General features: G+C 36.2%; 1 protein-coding gene and 1 pseudogene across 1 annotated transcript; both read right to left on the bottom strand.

Annotated features, from left to right (window-relative positions):
* Window positions 1-9,253: 9,253 nt before the first annotated feature.
* LOC148852267 (putative wall-associated receptor kinase-like 16) lies at window positions 9,254-10,111 on the bottom strand. Its single transcript, XM_088945772.1, has one exon. The coding sequence runs from the start codon at window positions 10,109-10,111 to the stop codon at window positions 9,254-9,256; it is 858 nt and encodes a 285-aa protein (XP_088801898.1).
* Window positions 10,112-15,327: 5,216 nt separating this feature from the next.
* Window positions 15,328-23,223, bottom strand: LOC148852268 (wall-associated receptor kinase 5 pseudogene; annotated as a pseudogene).
* Window positions 23,224-25,103: the final 1,880 nt, after the last annotated feature.

Consider the following 25,103-nt stretch of genomic DNA (forward strand, 5'->3'; position numbering starts at 1 on the left):
AATACTTGTCAATTGTTATAGTTCTCTATTCCTCATTTTAAATGACCATTTACATTTACTTTAGCATTGAGGTCTCACCCATATAGACTCCATCTATTGAAATAAGAAAGTGGTGCATACCCCCTTTCCTCTCCTATCCGTGTTGTTGTAGTTCTAATACTCACAATTAGTCATTTCATCTCAAGGGTTTAGGCGTAAGGTTAGAATAGTTCAAAAAAAGTAGGGGCATTTTGGGATTTAAGTGAAAAAGATACGGGAATTTTGGGGACTTTGAGCATAGAGAAATTCCTTATCAAAAGGGGAGTCCTAAGATTCCAAATCTAAGGTTGAGGTGTTTTTTTGGGATGAGGTCTAGTGGACACTAGTTTGAAGGAAGCATAATGCAGTCTCAACTAGCCAAGTAAATTAAAATGCTTGAAATGGAGTCATTTTAGTAAGAGGGGTAAATGGAGAGGTTTTTGAGTGAAATTTGGAAGGTCCATGTTTGTGGGGATTTTGAATCCAATAGTGGCATCAAATTCACCTAAAAGCATTTGGATGGTAAAGATTTGATGATAGATTTTCTTGAGAAAAAAGGGAACCCAGAATTTAAATCTTGGTTTGATTGAAGATTAGATGAGGGAATATGTAGTTCACTTTACATCATATATACTAAAAATGTTTTAGCACACCAGTATTTTCCTTTTACAAAACACATAATCATTCAACAAGTATACTAAAAAGGTAGCCGCATAGAAGGCAAACCAATAAAACCCAAAACCTAGAAAGCTTAAGAACCAAATTCCGCTGACCTCTCTTGCCTCATCTACCTTGCCCTCTTGAACTAAGGGACCCCCTAGAAGAGGGTTTGGCCACTACCACGTTATAAAAATCTAAGATACCATTGGTTCTTTTGAATCTAGAGAGGTAGTCCAGGTTATCAACAAAGCAACAAGGGACAACACTTTCTGAATCCGACTCACACTCTAAAATGGAATTGCAAGTCAAATATGACAATAAGGAAGTTTGTACTGAACCCTACTTAGATCTCAATCAATCGTAAAAATGAGATTTCTGACCACCTACAAAGGAAACACCAACTTGCTCAAACGATTCAACTGAGAGAGTAGAAGAATGTTCCTGATGAGGTGGAGCTTCTTTGGCGCTCGAAATGGGAAAAGAAGGCCGCCAAAGCCAAGGAATCCGCCAAACTTGAATCACCCTCGCCCTTCTTTCTAGGCCCTTGAATAGCTTTCAAGCACAACCATACAAGGCCTACTAGAACCAAACCTTGTGAATGGAACAAGGCTATTGCAGCGTTTAGGTGAAACGACTGGTCAGTAGTCAAAGTCGAGAACAAAATTGGAGGGAAACAAGACAAAGGCATGATAAGAGGAATTCAATCCAATGAACCAAAAATAACCAGATTCGGATTCGAGTTCACCACCTCCAAAGGCACATTCATCCTTACCCCCAAAGGCACACCAAAGGAAAAATCAAACTTTGGAAACAGATCTTGACATGTAATGGTTTGGAGATTTGACAAGTACAAAACTTCTAGATCATCACCTTCCCCCTTGGCTAAAGAAAGTCATCAACCACCGCTGATGGAATGCTTGTCATTTAAACAAAGCCTAGGCATCTGTCTCATCATCAGCACTTTTTGTCTTCTTTTGCTAATTGTACCAAACAACATTGATTCATATCATTCTCCAGTTGATGTAAATTTTATGGCCAATCACCCAACATTAAAGGGCAATTTCAATATAAGTTTTTTGTTGTTTCAAACATAGATTAAGATTCCCATGTTGGCAACAACTACATAAGCCTTCCATGACATGACAAGATTTTTTATAATTAGAAATGTAGACCTGGTTGTTAAAGTTTTGTTGGTTTATGGACCAATTTGTAGCCTAATTTTATATGTTCATCTGGCTCCAACTATAATTTTCCCTAATTTAAAACTAATCCAAAAGCAATGCTATTTTCTTATATAAATGGTGGATCAATGATCCAACATTTCAAAAAAACCCATGTTGTCATAATTGAATAATAAATATTTATGTTTATTTTTAACCATATTATTACTTTGATAATTTTCAATTTCTATCTAAACTATGATATATTTAAAATTCAAATATTTAATATGAAGAAAAATTTTTTATATACCATTTATTAGTTAATAAAAAAAAGAATGGAAGAAAGAAAAACAAGGGGATGACCTATTTTCTCTTTAAGGGGGGAGAGGGGAGAGGGGAGAGAGAGATAAACAGTTAGGGTTAAATGAAGAGTAATTTTGGAGGAAGCGTGAAAATTAATTGAAAGCAATAATTTGCAAGATAGAGATACTTGTGACGAATGGAGGTGATTGCAGTGAGCAAGAAATTATTTTAACGGATTAATTATCTTAGGTCTGATATATTTGAGACTTGAAGAAAGATCATATAAAATAATATTATATCTTAGGTCACGGGCAACAAGCAAATGCTCGATGACTCTGAACATTTCTTCCAAAGCATAGAAATTAAACTATTTCATTCCGATAAGAAAATAATAAATTGCTAAGATCATATTATCTTTCATTAGGATGTTGACTATCGAATTTCACAAAACCATGTATTTGGAATTAGAAATTAAAGTGATTCTTCACGTAATATACTAATATTACGTGAACAGAAGTTCTTGGCTGATAGTTCATTTTTAGAATTTGTTATGAGCATGCATCATTTTGTGTAGAATTAATTTCATGGAATGTGGGTTTTAACCTTTTGTTTTCGCTTTTACTCTATCCCTCACAATACTGTCCAGTATTGATGGAATTTTTCAGCATTCCAAAATGATTGTCAATTCTTCATTTCATTGAATTTTCCCACTGTCACGTCACATTAGTGGTAGAGAAGAGGACAAATTTGAAAAAAAAATAATAATTTTAAGAAAGTGAGAAATTTAAGCGTTAGTTCATGTAAATTTGTAGGTTAGATCAGTTCAGACTCTAATTAGGCCCACTCCAGTTGCACCCATGGAGAAATCACAACCTCCCGAAACTCAACCTGTTCAACTTGTTCTAACGATTGCAAGGGGAAGAGAGAGAAATTGCTAAAGGACTAAAGATGGGAGACTAGAAGAATGCTGCTGATGCTAAAAGTTGGTGAAGAAGAAGGAGAAGAATGCTGCTGATGAAGTGGAGCTTCTTAACCACTCAAGATGGGAAAACCGCACCAAATCCAAGGAATCCAACAAACATGCATCACCTCACTCTCTTTCTAGGCCCTTGAATAGCTTCTGAAAGAAACAAAGTTGTTGCAGGCTTTGGGTGAAACGAATGATCAATAGTCAAAATCGAGACCCAAATTGGAGGGACACAAGATAAAAGAATGATAAGAGGAGCTCAATCCAATGAACCAAAACTAACCACATTCAAATTCGAGTTCATCAACCCCAAAGGCACTCCATAGAAATTAAATCTCTACGTGTACATTTGAGGACAAGCCAATACAAATTCCCATTTTCCCAACATCTTGACCCTTTACCATTTGCTACCACTCTATCTTACTTAGTTTATTCTCTCTCACATCCTAAGTCTTAAATCCTAACAATAGTGATATCAGAGCCCGTTCGATTATTTTTAGGTGTTATTTCCTTTTAGCTGAAATTCCCTATTATCCCAAACCTTATCATGGCCACCATTCTATCTAAAAGTCAAATTCCAATCCCCATTTTTTCTTGAGCAAATTATGACTATTGGGCCATTAAAATGAGGATTTTTTTCATGTCCCAAGGTCTATGGGAAATTGTAGATAAGAGATTTACTATCCCTAAATGCAGTTCTACTTTGTCTGCAACAAAGCAAGAGAAATTACAAAAGAATACAGAGAAGGATAATTTTTCTCTCTATCACATACAATTGGTAATGGTAGAACACTACAAAAATATAGGTTTTTGCCGACGGTTTGGGACCGCCGACAAAAACTACATGACCGTCGGCAATGACCAATGCCGGCGATCTACCGGAAGTCTTTCTTTGCCGGTATAGCCACCATCGGGGAAACTCATGACCGCCGACAAATCTGTACAAACCCGCCGGCCATCAATTTGGACTATTAAATTAAGTATTGCCGGCATTTTGTCAGAACTGTTGGCTTATCCTTTACTATACCATCAGTCCTAAACCGCAGGTAAAGTAAAAAAATAAATAATTTTTAAAATATAATATAAATACCAACATTACAAACCGTCGATACAAATAAAATCAGACCACTGGCATGATTTTCAATTTACATATGTGCCGAGGGTTTAGACCACCGACGTAGATGCCATGGACTGCCAACGTAGGTTTTGGTAAAAAAGCCCTACTCTTTTAGGTGGCGGTCTGAATTGCCGGATTTAGTTTTGTCAAAAACAGGCTGCTACTTTAGGCGGCAGTCTGGACTGCCGGCCTAAATTTTGCAAAAATTGTCCTACTCATTTTAGTGATGACCTGAAACGCTGGCTTAGATCATACTTAAGTCGCCATTTAGGCCTTATGTATAGCTACGCCAGGCGATTAGGTGACCGCCGACTTTGGTCACTATTAATTTTTTTTTGATATGTTATTTTCAACATCTTTTTATATCTGCACTTTATTGGTCCACCACTATAATACATACTTAATACACTCTTGCAAATTGATATATGGAAACTTAAACAAATTAAATAAAAGTTTAAATGTAAAACTCAATCTATTAATATAAAGATTAATCATTATAACATCGGAAACAAATTGTTCAAATACAGTTTATTGATCTATGACAATTTATTGTTCCTTCGATCTTTGACTGCTACTGCCTTCTTCCCCTGATCTTTGGCTTCTACAACCTTCTTCCTCAGATTGTTCATCTTGCCAGAATAATTGAAACGCTTCAGGGCAACCAGGAATTGATAATCCTAAAATTCCCCTACCTGTATATAGATTACAAACACGCAAGTCATAACACAAGTTTGAATGGTATATGATAATATAACATGCATAGAACACAATAAATAAGTGCCCCATGAAAGGTGTATACATTCTCCTAAGAATAGGTAGTTGAATTGAAAAAAAAAAAAAAGAGAAAAAAGTGTAGGAAATCGAACCCAAGTTAATTTATATCTGGGTTGAGTTTGATGATAGTGCAATTATGATTGAATATATATGAAAATGGATTCAGGACTATAAGAAAAATAAGCTGATGTGAATAAATGCAATTGTAAACTCCAGCAAATTTAAATTAATATTTAAAATCTGTAGATAGATATTTCCTTTTATTTCTTTCTAGATCCTAAAATGTTGAACAATGGCATACAAGCAGGCCACATATGCACAGAAAGCCACTGCTTAAGCCTGTGCCTATCTTTAATAGAAAATTGACACTTCTACACCCATCATGGTGATGCTTTCAGAAAGCCACTGCTTAAGCCTGTGAAGCTACAATATATCTCAACCAAGCAATGAAAGGCATCCGAGTAGAAAACTTAGACTTCTCATGTGCCCACTTATAGAAATGGTAAAATTATTCATCAATCACACACAACCATAGCATGCCATTTCCACCAATATCTTCTTTGGTAAATTTCCACAAGTAGAAGAATGACTGTTGTAGGTACATTGTAAAGAAAACATCAAAATAAACCATCTTAAATGGTTACTTGTTTAGGTTATGGCCTCTGACAATCAACCCATCTCTGTTCCATTATGGTGAGACCGCTACGTGATGTGGGCTCGCCTAGAAGATCATGGAGATTCAATATTTTGGGCCCTTTGTGCCATATTCTCAGCCATGAGGCCTAAGTTCCCAAACCCATACCTCAATTTAAATGGAACAAGATTGGCATTTTGGACAACACATTAAAAAAGACAAATGGCACTGTTCCCAACCAACACATGCATTGAATGTGAAGATCATAGTAGAAATCTACTAGTCTTTCTTCTATCACTAGGGTTAAAAATTGGTCAATAGGGTCACCAATCATTCAAAGTATCTGCTGAACAGGAGAAGACCGTGGAGAAGCTGGGAATATCCCTGTAAGCTTGTGGATCCAAACCAGATCACTTTCATTGTGGGCAAATCTTCATCCGCAAGAAAATAAAGTGTTTTGGTGAGCCTGCATTGTGTAGCCAGCTTTGAGTATTGGTGAGCCTGTATTGTGTAGCCAGGGGAAAAGAACTTGATAAAACAAAGTAGAGAAACATAAACAAACACTACCAAACAATAGCTACTCAACTCGAGCTTCTTCTGATAACCAAATAAAAGGGGCAGGTTGGAGAGCAACGAGATCAGCTATTGTTTCAGCAGTCTGGGAAGAGAGGAACACTAGGATCTTCCAAGGAAAAGGAAAATCAAAGGATGAATTCGTAGAAAAACATAACCACCGATTTCTTAAATTGGCTGAAAACATTGGATCTGTTCAAGACTTTTACAGTAGATGACTGAGGTTGGAGTACAGTAGCAGGCTCCTCTTCCTCATTCCCACTATTCATGTAAGCTGATCTCCTCCTCAACAGAATAAAGCTAAATTTTGGTGGTAGTTCTGTAGGTAACCCTGGTCTCCAACCACCTTGATGATTGAATCCTTCCCAAAAATTTTGACCTTTGTCTCATCCCCTCCTCCTAGAGAGGACGCCTTTATACCTCTGACATGTACTCAAATCAACTAAGTTTTGTCCCAATTATATGGGGTCAACTACATTGGATCTGTTCTGTCATTCTACTATGTTCAGTGCTATATTTACTGTTAAGTTGTGGTCCATTAAATTATTTCTCTACTTCAACCCATGTCCTTTTTGGTCTGCTCTTCAGCTTTTTCTAGACACTGCAACTTGTAAAAATCACTCACTGGTGCTGTAAGCAGTTTACAACACAGACATGGTACTCAATTTGAAGTCTGAATATGAATTGTTGTTGTTGTTGATAAGCAACAGAAGTGATTGTATTAATAAATTTAAAATCTCCTGATGGCCCAATTCATGAGTGACATGCTAGATAATACACAAGATGCAAGACAAAATCAAGGAAATTACAAATTTACTCATAGCATAGTTAATCCCCATTCTAGACTCTCCTTTACAACCCCCAATCAAGTACTTTGCTCATTGCAACATAAATTCAAAAGGTCACAACCTGGTTTTTTTGACACAAACCTTCATTATTCTGTTTTATTATTTCGTTGTAGAAGACAATAAGGCAGTTCATATCAGATATCCTATTACAACCTGTCCGACTTGAGTTCAAACCTCATTCTTGTTGCCAACGAGTTCTAAAAGCTAACAATGCAAAGCTACCTGGGTAAAGCAACAAACCAAAACCTATCATGCTACAGTCTCAAATTGATGACAGTAGACCAATTGATCAACCAAAGCCCAACCCAAAGTCTTAAAACTTGAGCTCAGGTTTGGATTAATTTAATTATGACTAAAAATGGTAATATATAGATTAATTTAATTATGACTACAACCAAATTTTATATATTTACTAATATTTAAGTAACATTTACAAAAAATTGTAAAGTTTAATCATTAATATAGTATAGTAAATAAAATAAAACATGAACAGATAATATGAAAAATTAATTATTTTATTAAATAATTAGTAGTAGCTAACTATTTTTGTTAAAAATTATTAATATAATTAACACAAATTACTAAACTATTTTTGTAACAAATTAGTAAAATAAAGATGAATTATTTTAAACAATATTGCATTCCTTCCTTGTAATGGTTATTGATGCTTGTTGTTACACTTTCCCTTGACAAATCACATGAAACCCACAGGTCCTTGCTAGAATTATATTATTTTAAGTGGAAAGTTTTAAAGAGAAAACAATGGTATAGGTTTCGGCATAAGTTGGCAACATGGTGTTTTTACATTCTTTTCGTAAAACAGTGATAATTAAGATTGGGTTCAGTTCACTGAGTTGATCACATTTGAACTTGGTGTTTTTAGTTTTCGAAGGTTACTTTGGTTCTCCATTTGAACATCTGAACACATTTTTGAATTCTAAAAATAGATCTCAAATCTCAAAGTTTAACATACCTCTTTATAAATTTAGATCCAAATTAAGAGTTTAATTGAACTATAATGTAAATAATATTTATTATATTTTTTAAGGTAAAATAAAATTTTACCAAAACAAAAAAGAATAGATGTACAGTATACAAGATACATCAGCCCAAGGTACAGAAGTACTGATCTCACCGGGTCCAAAAAGCACTCAAAACACAAGCGAACTACCCAAATAACAGATCCCGCCCCTCAACAACAACAACTCCATCCATACAACCATTCATCGACACCTTACCATCACCCTAGCTAGCTAACAAAAACTAACACGCCTAGCAACTTGAACCCTTTTGCTTTTGGGTTGTGCTTGACGAATGCATGGCTTCCTGCTCGACTTTGTTAAAAATAAACCCCCAGTTTTTGACACTTGATCAACCGCCTCTAATTCTGGTAGCTCAGCACCATTACCTAATCCTCCTCTCCTATGGTGATTAACGTAGGGGTGGCAATTGGGTGGGTTTGGGTTTGGGTTGAGTTTCAATATAACCTATCTAATTCGTCAATTCATTAATGGCCTATTTAAATAAAGTTAAATGGATTCACCTAAATCCGTCTAGCGGCCCAAACCGTTAACCATATAATAACTTTAGTTTTAAGAAAATAGCTTAAAAGCTAAAACCAACTCATTTTTAACAACTTCGCAGTTAGACATGGTCCCCAATATGTTTTTGTTCTCTAACATTATCCCCTCATATCCAACATTGATGAGAAACAAATGAAAGAGAAAACGAAAACCAATAATAGAAGGAAAGGGAAACATCTTATTTTGTGTCATGCAAAGTATGGCTGGTTGAATCCATGTTCTCATACTTGTCAACTTATAATTTAACCATATTGTACCAAACAATGGATCATTTTTTCATTAGAGAGTGGATTAGATACAAAAGTAAGCTTTACTGCATTTTCTTGCAAAAAGTGTTTGCTTCTAGATACTCAAACATGAAAGAATTCTCTTGTAATCAGCTTCCTAAGATTTTATAGTTGGTACAACATGAAATGAAATCTTATTTTTCATAGAAGAAAGTAAAGCACTATTTTCAATGTGCTTTTTTACATTCACTGGATCTCATACATAAGATGATGGAAATCTACTAATAAAATATATAAATAGTTTAATGGAGATGATCAAATCCTTATTTCAATATTTCTATAATGATAGGAAAAGAACATTAGACCTAAGGGATGTCCTACATTATTGCTCAACGAGGGAAATTCATGAACAATATCGTATCTCTTTGCGAAGAAGACTGCTCAGATGTATCACCAACATGATAGAATTGTGAAGGTTCAGATAATAAGCTCACACTCTCTTCTTCTTTCGGTTGAACCCATGGTTGTTTTCTCATCCTTTTCAAGTTTTGTAGCTCCATTGCAACTTCTTCCATTGTGGGCCTTTCTTCACCTTTTAGACTGAGGCATCTTTTTGCAACCTTAGCAACCACACAAAGTTCGTCAACATTTTTCTCATCCACAAATCGATCTTCAATTAGTTCAAAAAGACGATTTTCATTCATTGATGAAATGAAATATGTAGCCAAGTTTCTTTGTTCTTGTGGTCTTTCAAAAGAAAGAGGTTTTTTACCTGTTAAGAGCTCTACAAGAACCACTCCAAAGCTATAAACATCACTTTTCTCTGTCAATTGACTTGTGTGGAAATATTCTGGGTCCAAATATCCCAATGTCCCTTGAACCAATGTGGTTATTTGAGATTGATCCGTAGGAAGTAACTTGGAAACTCCAAAATCAGAAATTTTTGCAATATATTTTTCATCTAATAATATATTTGTGGATTTGATGTCCCTATGAATAATTGGTATAGAGACTTTGGAGTGAAGATAGGCAAATGCGCTAGCTGTTTCTGTTGCAATCCTCAATCGATCTTCCCACGAAAGCAAAATGCCATTGTTTTGATGAATATGGTGAAAAAGGGTTCCATTGGAGATATATTCATAAACCAACAAAGGTACTTCAGTCTCTAAACAACACCCCAAGAGTTTTACCACGTTGCGGTGATTAATTTGAGTTAAAATGACCACCTCATTTATGAATTGCTCCATTTGACTAGCATCCATTATTCTAGACATTTTAATGGCAACAGCTTGATGATTAGGTAAAATGCCTTTGTAAACCGTACCTTGTCCACCTTGGCCTATGACGCACTCTTCATTATAATTATTGGTTGCCAACTTTAACTCTTCGGTTGAGAAGATTTTTAAGAGATTTGAACCTCCATTAGATAATTGTTGTTGTAAAAGGAAGCCACCATTTTGCTCAAAGTATTTCTCTTTCAATCTCATGAGCTTTCTTTTCCTTATGATCAAGTACAGCCAAGAAATACAGATGAGTAACAAGAAGATGCCAAAGCTTATACCTGCATAGAATATATATCAATCATTAGTTAATGACAGAATAACCACTGTTATATATGTTGTAATTTTCTCAAGGAAAAACATCTCATAAGTTGACTAATAAAATTTATGAAAAGAAAAAATAATCATAGAGCTGACAGAATCTATGTAATATTTATTTTTTCTGATTTTTGGTTTAACCCTTGCAACATCCCGGACATATACATGATTGAGGGACTTCCTGGAAGTAGCTATGAAGCTAATTAAAATGGCTGGCAGACATTTATACAAAAGGGTGGATCTTAAATATTATTGCAAGAGGTTCCAAGAATACCGAGCTCAGGGAAGAGGCAGGCAAGGCAGACCCATATGTTTTATGGTCTGTATATAGTAGGGATTAGCTGGATACCAATTTTCTTTTATTACCAAGTATATAATAGATCCCATATGATGAATTAGAGAAATCCATTGTTCATGTTAACTGAAGCACTCCTCTGCTAGGCGTTGTTCAGCATTGTATTCATTTTGAAAAAAGTAATGGGATCAATATTTTTTTTGATAAGAATATTAAAATTTATTAGTGGGATCAATACTGAGAACCGGTGCTATTTTGCTAGCTAAAATATTGTTTAAATGTGAGATAGATTTTGAAGTAATAACATTTCTAATTCACTCGCAAACCTCTAATCTAGAAAACAGAAATTTATTATCGTTTGTAGTCAGCTTGTAAAACATAAGAACTCGTTTTCTTTCATGTGAAAATTTGCACTACAGAAGCGAGAAATTTGCTACTGCATGCCTGCAGAAAATTGCATAAGGACAAGAGCATTACCTAGGATGACCTTAATTACAGGGAAAGCTTTCTTGCAACCTTGCCCATCTTTCTTACCATCACCATGCGTACCCTTTGGACATGGGCAATTGTATGATCCAATTGTATTAATGCAAGTTCCTATGCAAGGATTTCCTTTTGGATCATCACATTCGTTTACATCTGGCAAAAGAACGATAATAAACAAAGCATTAGCTCAAATATTTAAGTGTTGTAAATTTTACAACAAATCTGAAAATATCAGAAGTTAGAAGAAATGAGTCATTATTGCAATGGCTTTCTCAAACCACAGATTAACATTGATTCTTGGATTTATTAGTAACGCTTTAAGTAACAAAGTAATCGTAATAAAGTAATCGTAAGTAACAACGATTTATTAGCTCAGTTGCAATCGAATCCAGTCGGAACATCTATGCTGAGATTGAACGAAGCCTATGCAAGAGATTAGCCTATTATATCACTAATCAAACCCAGCCTAGTTATTCAAATTTTGGTACATTTGTGGGACGTGTGACATAATTTTATCAAAGGGTGAAGGTTGTAACTTGTCTCTATATCAAAGGGCGAAGGTTATAATTTGATGATAAAAATGATCAAAAGGATATATTGAGTATTAACCACGTGGTAAATTTTTAAAAGTACACTAAATTGTCTTTAATATTCAAAAATGTTATTTTATGAAAATTTTGGAAAATTTATTGTACTTCTGTAATTTTGAAATTTATTTAATTTATATTAAATAATGTATTTTCTTTTTATATGGTTTACTTATAGAATTATACTAATTTATCTTATAATTTATAATATAAACTGACCAATAATTTCCTTTTTCCAATATTATACTAATTTATCTTAATAATTTGTGTAATTATTTGTTCACATTATATTTTTCCATGTCACATAGTCATTTATCCTTAATAATTTTCAATAATTTGTAATGAAAATTATATAATTTTTTAATGGTTTTCCAAAAACTGTCAAATGTAATAAATTTTCCTAAAATTTCTAAAATATTCTAATAATTTTCAATAATTATTTAATACATTTTAATTAAACTTTCAAATAATTTATATCTTTTAATTTCAAATATGTTATTTTACGAAAATGTAGTCTTTATGAAAATTATTGAAAATTTTATTGCCTTTGTGTAACTATGGGGATTTATTGAATTTTCTTAAATTGTTATTAAATATATTTTTTATTTGATAGTTTACTAACGAAATTACACTAATTTATCTTTTATTTTTCAATAACAATTAAAGAATAATTTCATTTTCTAACATTATAATATTTTGTTCCCCCATTTGTATTTGGTTATTAATTATAATAATAATAATAACTAAAATTTTGTCATTTTAAATATCTAAATTAGTTAATTTTTCCATGTTAAATATTTTTTTACTTAAATAATTAAAAAATATTTAATTTATTTAAAATTATTTATTACTTTAATTTTATTTATTTTTATGTTATTATGTAATATTAAATATTTTGTTATATTATTTAGTTATTTTTAATATTTTTTTATTTAAGATTTTACAGTGTTGAAATATTTAACTAATGTTTTATTTTTTAATTTTAAATTATTATTATTTGAATAACATTTAAATTGAATAATTCATGAAATTATAATTTATATGGTTACTACATAATTTCATGATGAATTTTGTAAAAATATAGAATTATGAATAATATGAATATTATTAAATCTATGAATTTTTTGTATTCTGAATAAATATTTTAAGTTTAGTATATAATTTCGTTATAACATTTAAATAGTTCTGAATTTTTTTAATTGAAACTTTTTTAGATAGATATAGATAAATAGTGGGAGAGAGGATAAATCAGAATTAGAGATAGTTTAGGAGAGGCTGTCTCTACTAAATTAGAGATAATCTATGAGATAAATAGGAGTTAGAGATTATTTAGTAGATAAATAGGAATTAGAGACAATTTAGGGGGAAGTGGTGCCACTTAGCTAAACATAAGAAAAACAAATCCCTCTTTCTTTATGGTTGTTAGAAATAGTTAAGCATATGTGATTTCCTTATTAGCAAGGGACCCATGTGATGCACAGGAAAATCTGAAAGATTTAATAATTTTATTTTTCATTTAATGTTGATTTATAAAAAATAAATATTTTTAGTTGAATATGAATAAATTTTTTAATAAATTTAATTTTAATAATAATTTGCAGTAATTTTAATAATTTATATTCTTTTTAATATTTTTAAATGAAATTTTGATTAATTTTAAATAAATAAAAATAATTACAAAATCTAACATTTTTATTAATTCCACTAATAATTAGCAATTATATAGGAATCACAACGGGGTGGGTTCAAGGTAGGGCACTCCATCCCTTTCCCTGCCCCATAGTCAAGACATTCTGCCCCATCCCCACCCCACCCCGTCCACAAGTAACCACTCCTCATTGCCGGGTGTGTTCAGGGGCAAGGCACCCCACTCCTCAACAAGGATGGAGAATCCCCGAAATTCTTTGCCCTGTTCCTAGTATAGGGCGGGTTTATGTTGAAGTGTAAATTGGGTCGTACTGGGTCGGCACGACACGACCCGCATGTGGACCGCAAAAGTGCAAGTCATATTGTGTTGGCTCACGAGGCGTTCTGGGTCATACGTCCCTCCTCTAGGATAATTTGGGGGGTCGGTTTGGCATAGTCCACGTCTCAAGCCCACACGGACCAGTGTCGTAACATGGGTCGAGTTGGTCCATGGGTTGGACGTTGGGTTAGGCCATGCTGCACACCAAGCCAAGCTCAAAGTAAGCCACCCACTCCCCGTCCAAGGTTTTCAAAATTGGAGTGGATAGGGAATTGTTATGAGGTTGAACAGTCTGTCTATTCGATTTGAACAGATGACCCGCTCTAATAAAAAAATAAAAAAACAAAAAAGGCCATTTTGAGGTGAAACAGTGTCTAATTCCCAATTTTTCTGATCTAACCATCTCTTTTAATATTTTTTATTAAAAGGCCATTTTGTTATATTATTTAGATATTTTTAATATTTTTTATTTAAGATTTTTAGGTATTGAAATATTTAAATAATGTTTTATTTTTTAATTTTAAATTGTTATTATTTGAATAACATTTAAATTCAATAATTCATAAAATTATAATTTATATTGTTACTACATAATTTCATGATGAATTTTGTAAAAATATAGAATTATCAATAATATGAATATTATTAAATCTATGAATCTTTTGTATTTTGAATAAATATTTTAAATTTAGTATATAATTTCGTTAACATTTAAATGTTCTGAATTTTTTAATTGAAACTTTCTTTAGATAGATATAGATAAACAGTGGGGGAGAGGATGAATCGGAATTATAGATAGTTTAGGAGAGAATGTCTCTACTAAATTAGAGATAATTTGTGAGATAAATAGGAGTTAGAGATAATTTAGGAGATAAATAGGAATTAGAGACAATTTAGGGGGAAGTGGTGCCACTTAACTAAACATTAGAAATATTAAGCATATGTGATTTCTTTATTGGTTTAATGGATAATTATGTGGAACTAAAAAAATAAAAAATTCAAAAAAACATAAAACTAGAAGGGGGGTTTGAAGCAATGAGAAGGTTGTTGACATGGCAGGACCAATTTATATATATAGATTGTACACATGAATGGGGAATCAAGGGTTTACATGTGGTTCGTTGGCCATACTACAAATAGGTTGCAGTTCCATGGTTTGGATCCAAAGTGTCTGTATTTGGACTGGTGCAAAATGATTAGAGAGAGATCTACTTCCTCCTTTTTCTTTTCACATATAATCCCCTAATTCATTTTATTACTTCTATGACCCCCCCTAAAGTTTATTTGTCAAATTACACAATAATATATTAGAAAAAGAATGTTAATAGTCAACTTTAACAAACTAGAAATCCATTAGCTTGGATGTACGAATTAAGAGCTAAAAGATTATTCTTTTAAGAAACTATTCATATCTCAAATATATAAAGAGTAAAATATGGGTCATACAGCTAAATAGTATAAAACACACCTATGGTGAAGATAAGTAGAGAGAGGACATACAAAACAAATGCAATACTCTTTAGAATACAACAACTGAAGTTGAATATCTTTAATATCTATATCTTAGTAAAGATGACTACAGGGATGGATTATGCAGTAGTAGTTGCTCATCAACTTGTGTTTTGAAACTGTTCTCCATACTTTTGCATCCTATTGAAGTTGAACATGTATCTCGAAGGCCCACAGGTTTATCTATGATGCATTCAACCTCTTGAATGTTTCGTTCAACATGAGAATATCCTTCAGACCTCCTCAATCCCTCGAGCTCCAATGCAACTTCTTTCATTGTTGGCCTTTCCTTTCCATTTAAACTCAAGCATCTCTTTGCAATGTTGGCAACCTTTTGGAGTTCATACTCTCTACCGTCTTTTAAGACTTGTGCATCAAGAATTTCAAAAAGATGGTTCTCCATTATTGCAGAAATAAAGTAAGTCACAATGTTTCTCCCTTCTAATGGTCTAGTAAAAGAAATTGGCTTCTCCCCTGTTAGGAGCTCCACAAGAACAACCCCAAAGCTATAAACATCACTTTTGTCCGTGAAATGACTTGACTGAAAATATTCAGGATCCAAATATCCAAAGGTCCCTTGTACCATAGTGGTTAAGTGAGTCTTATCAATTGCAATTGATCTTGAAGTCCCAAAATCAGACACCTTAGCCCTACCTTTGTCATCTAAGAGGATGTTTGAAGATTTTACGTCTCTGTGGTAAATTGGTATTGAAGCTGCCGAATGTAAGTAAGCAATTGCTCCTGCAACTTCTGTGGCAATTCTTAAGCGATTGTCCCATGTTAATAAGAAATCCTCATTTTGATAATGAATATTGTCGAAAAGAGTTCCATCAGAGATGAATTCATAAACTAATAGAGGAATTTCTGTCTCTAAACAACAACCCAACAATTTAACCACATTCCTATGGTTGATTTGGGAAAGTATGACAACCTCATTGATGAATTGTTCAAGTTGACTTTCATCCTCTATCTTGGATTTCTTGATTGCCACAATTCTTCCATCTGATAGCATACCTTTATAAACTGTACCTTGTCCCCCTTGACCAAGAATTAGATTTTCATTATATTGATCAGTTGCCTTTGCTAATTCATCTGCTGTAAAGACTTTTATTTTTTCGACATTGCCTTGTTTTGATGAAATTTGTTGTTCCAATAACAAACCACCATTTCTTTTATAGAATTTTTCTTTTTGTTTCTTTATTTGTCTTTTCTTCAAAACATGGTACAACCAATAACTGGATAGAAGTAACACCATACCTAAACATACACAACATACACCTGCATGGTCCATGGAAGATAATTGGTTAAGAATAACATAATAAATAAGAGGAAACCAACAAATAGAAGATTTTAATGTAGAAAATCCCATGTGTTAAATTTGTTTATAAGTTTTTGATCACACACACGTCATGTATGCATGTAGATATAGAGTGGTGAGCTAAGAATCTTGTTTATTAAAGCTTAAGTGGTTCTATAATGTATAAAGGTAATATCAAGAGGCAACTTTTTCTTGAAGACCCTTTCTACATAAAGCTTAAAAAGACAAACTTCATTCATAAATATTCATATTACAATTAGATCATTAAAAAGAAATAGTAAGAAAAGTGCCGATACAACATCATAGATTAGAGTAGTCCTGCTAAGAAAAAGAGGTAATGAAGAGCACCGAAAGAAAAGAACTTAAGATTCCTAAGTAAATGGTATGAAAGTCATAAGATTCCAAAAGGAATGCATCTACCTCCAACAAAAAGCAATTTGACAAGTGCAACACCCTCACTACACATCAACTATTTAGATAGGGAAATTATTCACTAGATCAATCATAGAATATTTGTTGTTTATATTTCTAATGCATGTGGGTAGTTTATATTTACTTCTTGTTTCATAAGAAAGGCATGTGAAAACAATTAATTATATTCTCTACTTCCTAACACTCCTTCACATTTAGAATAATAACAGAAAAGTATAGTGTTATCTACCTAGGGTTTTTTTACTTCTATGACTAAATTTGTTTCCCACCTTTTTGTTGAATGGGATGAAATAAACTCAAAATGACTTTATTTAGCAGGGTGTTTGGAATAAGGAAGGATTAGCTGAATGTGATTGTTGTTGAATGATCTATTGATGATAATTTTCCACGCCAATAATGAAATACATGAGTCCTGCGCCTCTCATAATGGGGCCTATGAATTTATTTATTAGCATGGAATATCCCTATGTCATTCACATTCACTTATTCGATGGTCATTTACTTCCCACCCTATAGTTACAATATGATAGAGAGAATTAGGTCCCCATTAAGGAGGTTTGTATCAACTGTAGGCCATTGAATCTTGCTTCCACTATGGTTAGAAAATGCGTTGGCATTACTATTTGGCAGAAATGGCTAGGCCATCCTAGCCATCATATGACATCTTTTGTGCTTTCTAAGTCTTAGCTACTAGTTTCAAATAAGTTCTCTATTTGTAGATCATGCCCTCTTGGCATGAGTCATAACTTTCCATTCTCTTTTACTTGTTCAGTTGGGTTACTGCACTTCAATGTTTAGGGACCCCTCTTCTTTATGTCACCATTGAAAGTTACAGATATTACATTCTTTTTGTGGATTTTTTACTAAGGCCCAGTTTGCAAGGAGTACAAATGCAAATGTGTAGGTGAAAAACCTTATATTTTATATTATTTTATATGTATTTGCATGGTACATATTTGCATTTTTACTCTTTCCAAATCAAGACTAAGTTCATTTGGATTTTTCCCAATGAAAAGTAAATCTTAAACACCTAATCTTTTATTCAATTTGAAAAATCAAGTTAAAAATTTGTTAAACTAATGGTGGTACAAAGCATCAACCTTTACTTGGGCTCTTCCATTCAACTATTGATGCTGCTCAATCCGAGGTGATGCACAAATTGAGGAGAGCAACCACATTGTTCTTGCCAAAAGGGCGGTACTGAGCTACAAGGACGAAGCCACGCTTCAAGACATGTGATCAAGAAAGGAGAAGTTAGAGGCCCGAGGAGCTATTCCCGGGTAGATACTCTGATGCCCAAGTCAGTTGGAGGTGGTTGGTGGTCAGGCCAAGCAATAAGGGTGCTGGTCTGAGCTAAGTAGTAGTATGGGTGTTAGAAGTTGGTCCCCTTACCTTGAGCACGGACTACCTTCTTATAGTTGCAAACCCATGTCCTGGTCAGATTGGACTCTTGGGGTTATTGGGATGAGGTAAGCTACCAAGGTATTCGGGATAGAGTCTTAATCCTTGGTGAGTTATCTTCCTTACTCATCTTTAATTGTAGTTATGCTTATCCACGCCACGGGTAAATGACATGGTTGAGGAGATAAGATGGGGGACCACAGTAATAGCGTAGCCCGACCTAGGTCGTGGAATGAGTGTGTATTGTAGAGTTGGCCGAGTTGTGCTAATCTGGCTGGGCTGACTGGGTGATGACTAGGCGGCCACATGTCTTTCTGGACTAGATAAGCTATGACCCAAACACCACTCCCCCATTTCTAAAGTCGAGGCATGAGGTGTTCTGTTGAGGTGTAGCATGGTAGGACTCCTTGTTCCTCAACTGAGGAACTCCAAGTCGAAGTCTAGTTGAAGTCTGGTTGAGCGTCTGGTCCACTTGATGTTCCTCGGTGTTGGCCAGAATGTGAGGTCTATGCAATGTGGGTTGTGGCTGGGGAGTCCATCAATTATCGGCTGCAAAACTCAAGAAGTCTAACTTTGGAATCCGAACACCACTCCCCCAGTTCTAGAGCCAAGGAGGGGGAGTGCTCAGCCGAAGTGTTGTGTGGTTTTGTAGCTCAGTAGGGTACCGAGGTGTCGAGATGAGCTTCAAGGTCCATCTTCTTGGTGGAGCCGAGGAAGGGCTCTTCGTTTCTCGGCTAAAATGTTGCATGGTCGCTTAGCTCAGCTGGGTGTCGAGGAAGGGCTTTCTGATTCCTGGTGGAGGCTGAGCTTTAGTGTGAAGGCCACTATGATGCTCGTTCATGGTGTGGTGAGCTTTGATATTAGGGGCTTAGCTCAGTTGGGTGTCGATGAAGGGCTTTCTGATGTCGGTGGATGTTGAGCTTCACTGTTGAGGCCACTATGATGCTCGGCCATGGAGTGTCAAGCTCCAAAATTAGTGGCTTAGCTTGGCCAAGTGTCGACATAGGGCTTTTTGATGTTAGTGGGAGGCTGAGCTTTGGTGTTAAGGCCATTGTGAGTTTAGGCCATGGTGTGCCAAGCTCCGAAGTTGGGGGCTTAGCTTGGCTGGGTGCCAAGGAAGGGCTTTCAAATGTCGGTAGGAGGCCGAGCTTTGGTGTTGAGGCCACTGTGATGCTTGGCCATGGTGTGCTGAGCTCCAAAGTCAGGGGTTTAGCTCGGTCGGGTGCCTCAGAAGGGCTTTCTAATGCTAGTGGGAGGCCAATTTTCAGTGCTGAGGCCATTGTGATGCTCGACCATGGTGTGCCGATCTCCGAAGTCGGGTGCTTAGCTCAGCCAAGTGCTTTCTATTGTCGGTGGGAGGCCTAGCTTCGGTGTTGAGGCCACTATGATGCTCGACCATGGTGTGCCGAGGTCCAAAGTCGAGGGCTTAGCTCGATTGGGTGCTTTGTAGTGCTAGTGGAAAGCCGAGCTTTAGTGTTGAGGCCACTATGATTCTCGACCATGGTGTGCCGAGCTCCGTAGTCAGGGGCTTAGCTCAGCCGGGTGATTTCTGATATTGATGGAAAGCTAAGCTTTGGTGTTAAGGCCGTCGACCCCGTCGACCCCCCCTCCGCCTAGGATTGAATAGCTATGAGTTGCTCTTAGAATTATCTTGTCTTCTTTTTTTTTGGTAGTTCGGTATGCCGAGCTTTAACCGGTTGTATTGATGGCTTAAATTAATGAAATTGTTTTGTTCTGAGCTTGTGTGCATACATACAAGTTGGTACCTCGGCCTTACCTTGGTTGAGGTCTGGGGTTGACCGAGATCTTCGGTCTTCGGATAGTGTGGCCGCAGTGTATTCTGAGCTCTCATCTTTGGGATGCTCAATTTCTGGTCTCGAGAGCCGTTGGGGCACTTTGTGGGCCAGCCGTTGTTAAGGTGGCCCTGTGACATTTTGTCACCAAAGTACGGAGTATGATGACCGCCCTCTAGCCTCAGAGGCGGGAGCAATCTTCTTTGATTTGGGCTCTGGTTGTTGATCAGCCGAGTCAGATGTTCGGGTATACACTGCCAAGCTACCTACTAGCTATGCATTAAGGGCTCAAGCCATTATAGGTCGGCTAAGTCAGTTTTCTTAGTCAGTGATTCACTACTGAGCTTCATGCCATGCCCATTGGTAGGTCAGCTAATTCAATGCTGCGCTACCTGTGTTGTGTGACATTTTTTGCGTGGCCTAGATGATGTGTGTGCAATGTGTCATGCATGCGTCGATCAGTTGGATGTGTAGCACGGTTGTGTAGCATGGTTGTGTAGTGTAGTGCAACTGTGTAGCACGACTGTGTAGTGCAGCTATGTAGCGCGACAGTGTAGTGCAGTGGTGTAGTGCGGCTGTGTAGCACAGCGATATAGTGTGGCTATGTAACGCGACTGTGTAGTGCAGTTGTGTAGCATGGCAATGTAGTGCAATGGTGTAGCATGGCTGTGTAGCCCGACGGTGTAGCGCGATTGTGTAGCATGGCTATGTAGCGCAGTTGTGTAGTGTGGTCATGTAGCATGACGGTGTAGTGCGGCTATGTATGGTTGTCGGGCTTGTGGGAGCGAGCTGTGGAGGTGGAACTTTACTGTGCCTTGCTTCTCACACTTGGACCACACTCCCCTCCTTTTCGGTCGACGTGTTTTGGGGTCCTTGGGATGAGGATCATCCTTCGTACATGTCGGGGCATGAGGGGGGACAACCCGATTGGGCGGTGCCATGCATCCTAGTGTTTGCATCATCTCAAAGAACTCGTTTTCTTTCATGTGAAATGTTGCACTTGAGGTGGTGTTGTGTGTTCAAAATTCAAAATGTAACTACAGAAGCGAGAAATTTGCTACTGCATGCCTGCAGAAAATTGCATAAGGACAAGAGCATTACCTAGGATGATGACCTTAATTACAGTTAAAGCTTTCTTGCAACCTTGCCCATCTTTCCTACCATCACCATGCGTACCCTTTGGACATGGGCAATTGTATGATCCAATTGTATTAATGCAAGTTCCTATGCAAGGATTTCCTTTTGGATCATGACATTCGTTTACATCTGGCAAAAGAACGATAATAAACAAAGCATTAGCTCAAATATTTAAGTGTTGTAAATTTTACAACAAATCTGAAAATATCAGAAGTTAGAAGAAATGAGTCATTATTGCAATGGCTTTCTCAAACCACAGATTAATATTGATTCTTGGATTTATTAGTAACGCTTTAAAGATTAACAGAAGTTAGAAGAAATGGAGTAATAATGAAATTTATGCTAGCAAGAACTAGGGGAAAACCAAATTAGGTCTTGGGACGTGTGACATAATTTGGCTTGGTTTAGGCTTTGGCCAATCTAAACGTTACATCAAATTTTGGTACATTTGTGGGACGTGTGACATAATTTTATCAAAGGGCGAAGGTTGTAACTTGTCTCTATATCAAAGGGCAAAGGATTTCCTTTTGGGCTAGGCCAGTGGTAGTTTATGCACCCGACAATTGATCCTAAGGTTGTAACTTGTCTCTGTATCTAAATATAAATACTGACGAATAAAAAAAGAATATAATGAATCCGTACCTTGGCAGCCGTTGGGGAGATAAGGATTCCCTTGAAAACCTTGCTTACACTGGCAAAGATAACCCGGACCATTTTTGGAGTTTATTAACTTTCGGGTTAAGACTAACCTACAGGAATACGAGAGAATGCTGGTATATATTATTATTTGGATGGGTCAGGTCGGGTTTGGTGAACCTATTCCAACTAGTCAAGTCGTGTTATTGCGCATAGGATCGGGTTTAGGTCGAACAAAACCCGTATAGAACCCGTTCCATGTGACACAAAACAGCAAGGCATTTATCATGCTACTTTCATAATTTTAATATTTGTATTTGAATTTTAAAGTAAAAGAAGATAAATTCGTTGAACTTAATACCATACCTCGGCATCCATCGTGTAGATAGGGATTCCCTTGATAACCTGGCAGGCAGTTGCAAAAATATCCAGCGCCATTTGAGGAGTTGGTGCAATAGGTGTTACGCCCACAGGCATACCCAGCCACGTCTCTTTGTGCTTCCTCGCAACTCTGGTTTCGAATTGCCCAGTCCAGTACTATGGAAGTCCTTATCCCAACGTTAAGAAGGTATTCAACATTGTTTCTTATGTCCCAGAGATGTGAAACTTGTGACTCAAATGAATCCTGGGCGTCGGACATAAGAACAGCCAACCCACATCTACTAATGTTCCATGTGTATTCGAAGTCATTACGGCTCCATATGTATGCATCAAAATCATTAAGATCGTTTGGTATGGTTGTCTGGCAGCAACCAAAGCCACCGCAAGATGAACTAGCTGTCACTTTTGTATCGTTCAAGCATGATGATCGACAATCCACATAGCCCTCGTAATCATCCAATTTGCCATACATGTCGCAACCGACTGCCATGAATCTGTTTCTGGTATTGGAGAGCCTGTATGTGTTTGCAAAAGAATATCCAATGTCATAGCCCACCAGGTCTTCACCCGTGTAACATTGGACACTTCCCAGAATGGAAGTCGTTAGTTGATGAGCATCAAGTGATATATGGAGAATGGTTGGATCATCTCCCACATAATCGCCATAAAACGTCAATTTTGGAGGAAGGATAGCAGTGTCGCAGAATAACTTGAAGTCATGATTTTTGAAACAGGTTGGATCATCTCCCACTAGGCCAAACGGGTATGGGATGCTAACATTCCCACATTTGCTTTGGCACCCAGGCCTTGTATCTGGCATTGTCAAAGTTGCTGTTATCGACTCATCATTTTCTCATTTTAATTTCCTTTTTTCATTCAAGTTGAACAAGTTGAACAAAGAAAAGGATTTCTTCAAAAACTGCAGGGGTGAAATTTGTATATCCAAGCCATAGCAATAGGTGGTTTAGTGTAGAGAAGTAAAAGATGCTTATAATTACCTTTGTATATCCAACTTAAATAGTGATATTTTAAGCAAAATTCATAAAAGAGTGAAAGAAGCCATACCTTGGCATCCATGGGGGAGGTAAGGATTCCCATGATAGCCTTGCATGCATTGGCAACTATATCCAAGGCTGCTGTTGGTGATAGAGCAGTTGGTGTTCTCCCCGCATGCGTAATTTCTGCTTTCTTTTTCACATGTCCTGTTCGCATTTGATCCGTCCAATTCTATGCATACAAATTAATGTTTTTAAATTACAAGCTGTTTATTTTTCAGATTAAGAGAAAATTAAAAATTCAGAGTAAATTAATGAGATCCAAGTATGTTATCATTTCATTTATGGGATTTTTAGATTGCACTCCACGAATTCGGATTTAAAATCTCCCTCAACACCAGCTGACAGCACGTGACACAAGGCAGATTCAATCCTTGGATCATACCCTTAGTCGATTTAACAGTTGGAGTACTCACCCATTTTCTTTCTGTTTTGATTGCACTCCACGAATTCGTCCCGTGCAACATCGAGAATAAATGTTGCGAAATGACATTGACTATCTGTCTTTCTGGCCATAACATCTATTGGTCCCGTGCTTTCAAACCAGAAACCAATCTAGGTTTTGAGGGGCCATTTCCCCCAGGTAGTCGATTCATCTACCGGTGCCTTGTAAACGTTGAGCTCTTCCCCAACTCTATATATAGATCGGTCAGGATATTGGGAATGAACTTGGCGTATTGAGGATGGTGGGCTGAAACGGCACCACCCAATGGTAATGCAAGCAGAACAGCCATGTCGTCAACAATGACACTGAACGCACCTACGAACGTATGTGTCCGGCAACACCAATGGGACAAGAGTGGAAACATATAATCCACCCCTTCTTTATCTGGAAGGTCCAAGAAATAGTCCACAAATCTTAATAACCTGGCACTCTGGAGCAACCAATAGTACATGGGGTTTTCTAGTAGGAAAAGAGTCCATGCTGTGAAAACATGTGATCGACTAGCAATGAATATGAGACAATGGTTATACATCCAACATACATAACCATGTGACTAACTGTGACCCACTATATACACAACCACAATAGCATGGTACCACTTACATGATTGATAGAAGAGATCCTTCCCAAAAAATATTGCATAAGAAGAAGAAGAGGACGGAAGCCATCCTTTAAATAGATTTATCCAAAAATAATATTATACACACAAAACATTAGAAAAGCTGCACACTTCACCAAGATACAATAGGGTAAACTACAATGCCAATATATGAATGCACTCGAAGTGTTTCCTGACAAAAAGCATTTTATCAAGACATGGGGGGGCTGAAAAACCAAACATGACCAAAACAACCTCTCGACAAAATGTTTCCCATCAAGAAAGAAGGGGGCTAATAGTATGAAAAGTCAAGCAACCTTAACAGCAACAAACTCCAAAATCATACACCCCAACAGTAACACCCTTTTCTCAAGACGTAGTCAAAACTTTGCAAAAACCCCCCTTCAATAGCCAAACTTGTTGGGAGCACACACACGACAACAAAACCTAAGAAAAAATCAGCAATCAACTAAAAATGAACCAAAAAACAGCCTTTGCCCATGTGTCGATCACAATACTCTAGCCAATATTAAAATGCAGCAATCACAGAAATGCTTGTTGATAAGAACACTCTTACTAATAAGCAAGGGCCTAAATGTAAG

The sequence above is a fragment of the Nelumbo lutea genome, chromosome 5 (genome assembly GCF_056320005.1).
Source record: "Nelumbo lutea isolate HS-2025 chromosome 5, American lotus-T2T, whole genome shotgun sequence".
Taxonomy (NCBI): domain Eukaryota; kingdom Viridiplantae; phylum Streptophyta; class Magnoliopsida; order Proteales; family Nelumbonaceae; genus Nelumbo; species Nelumbo lutea.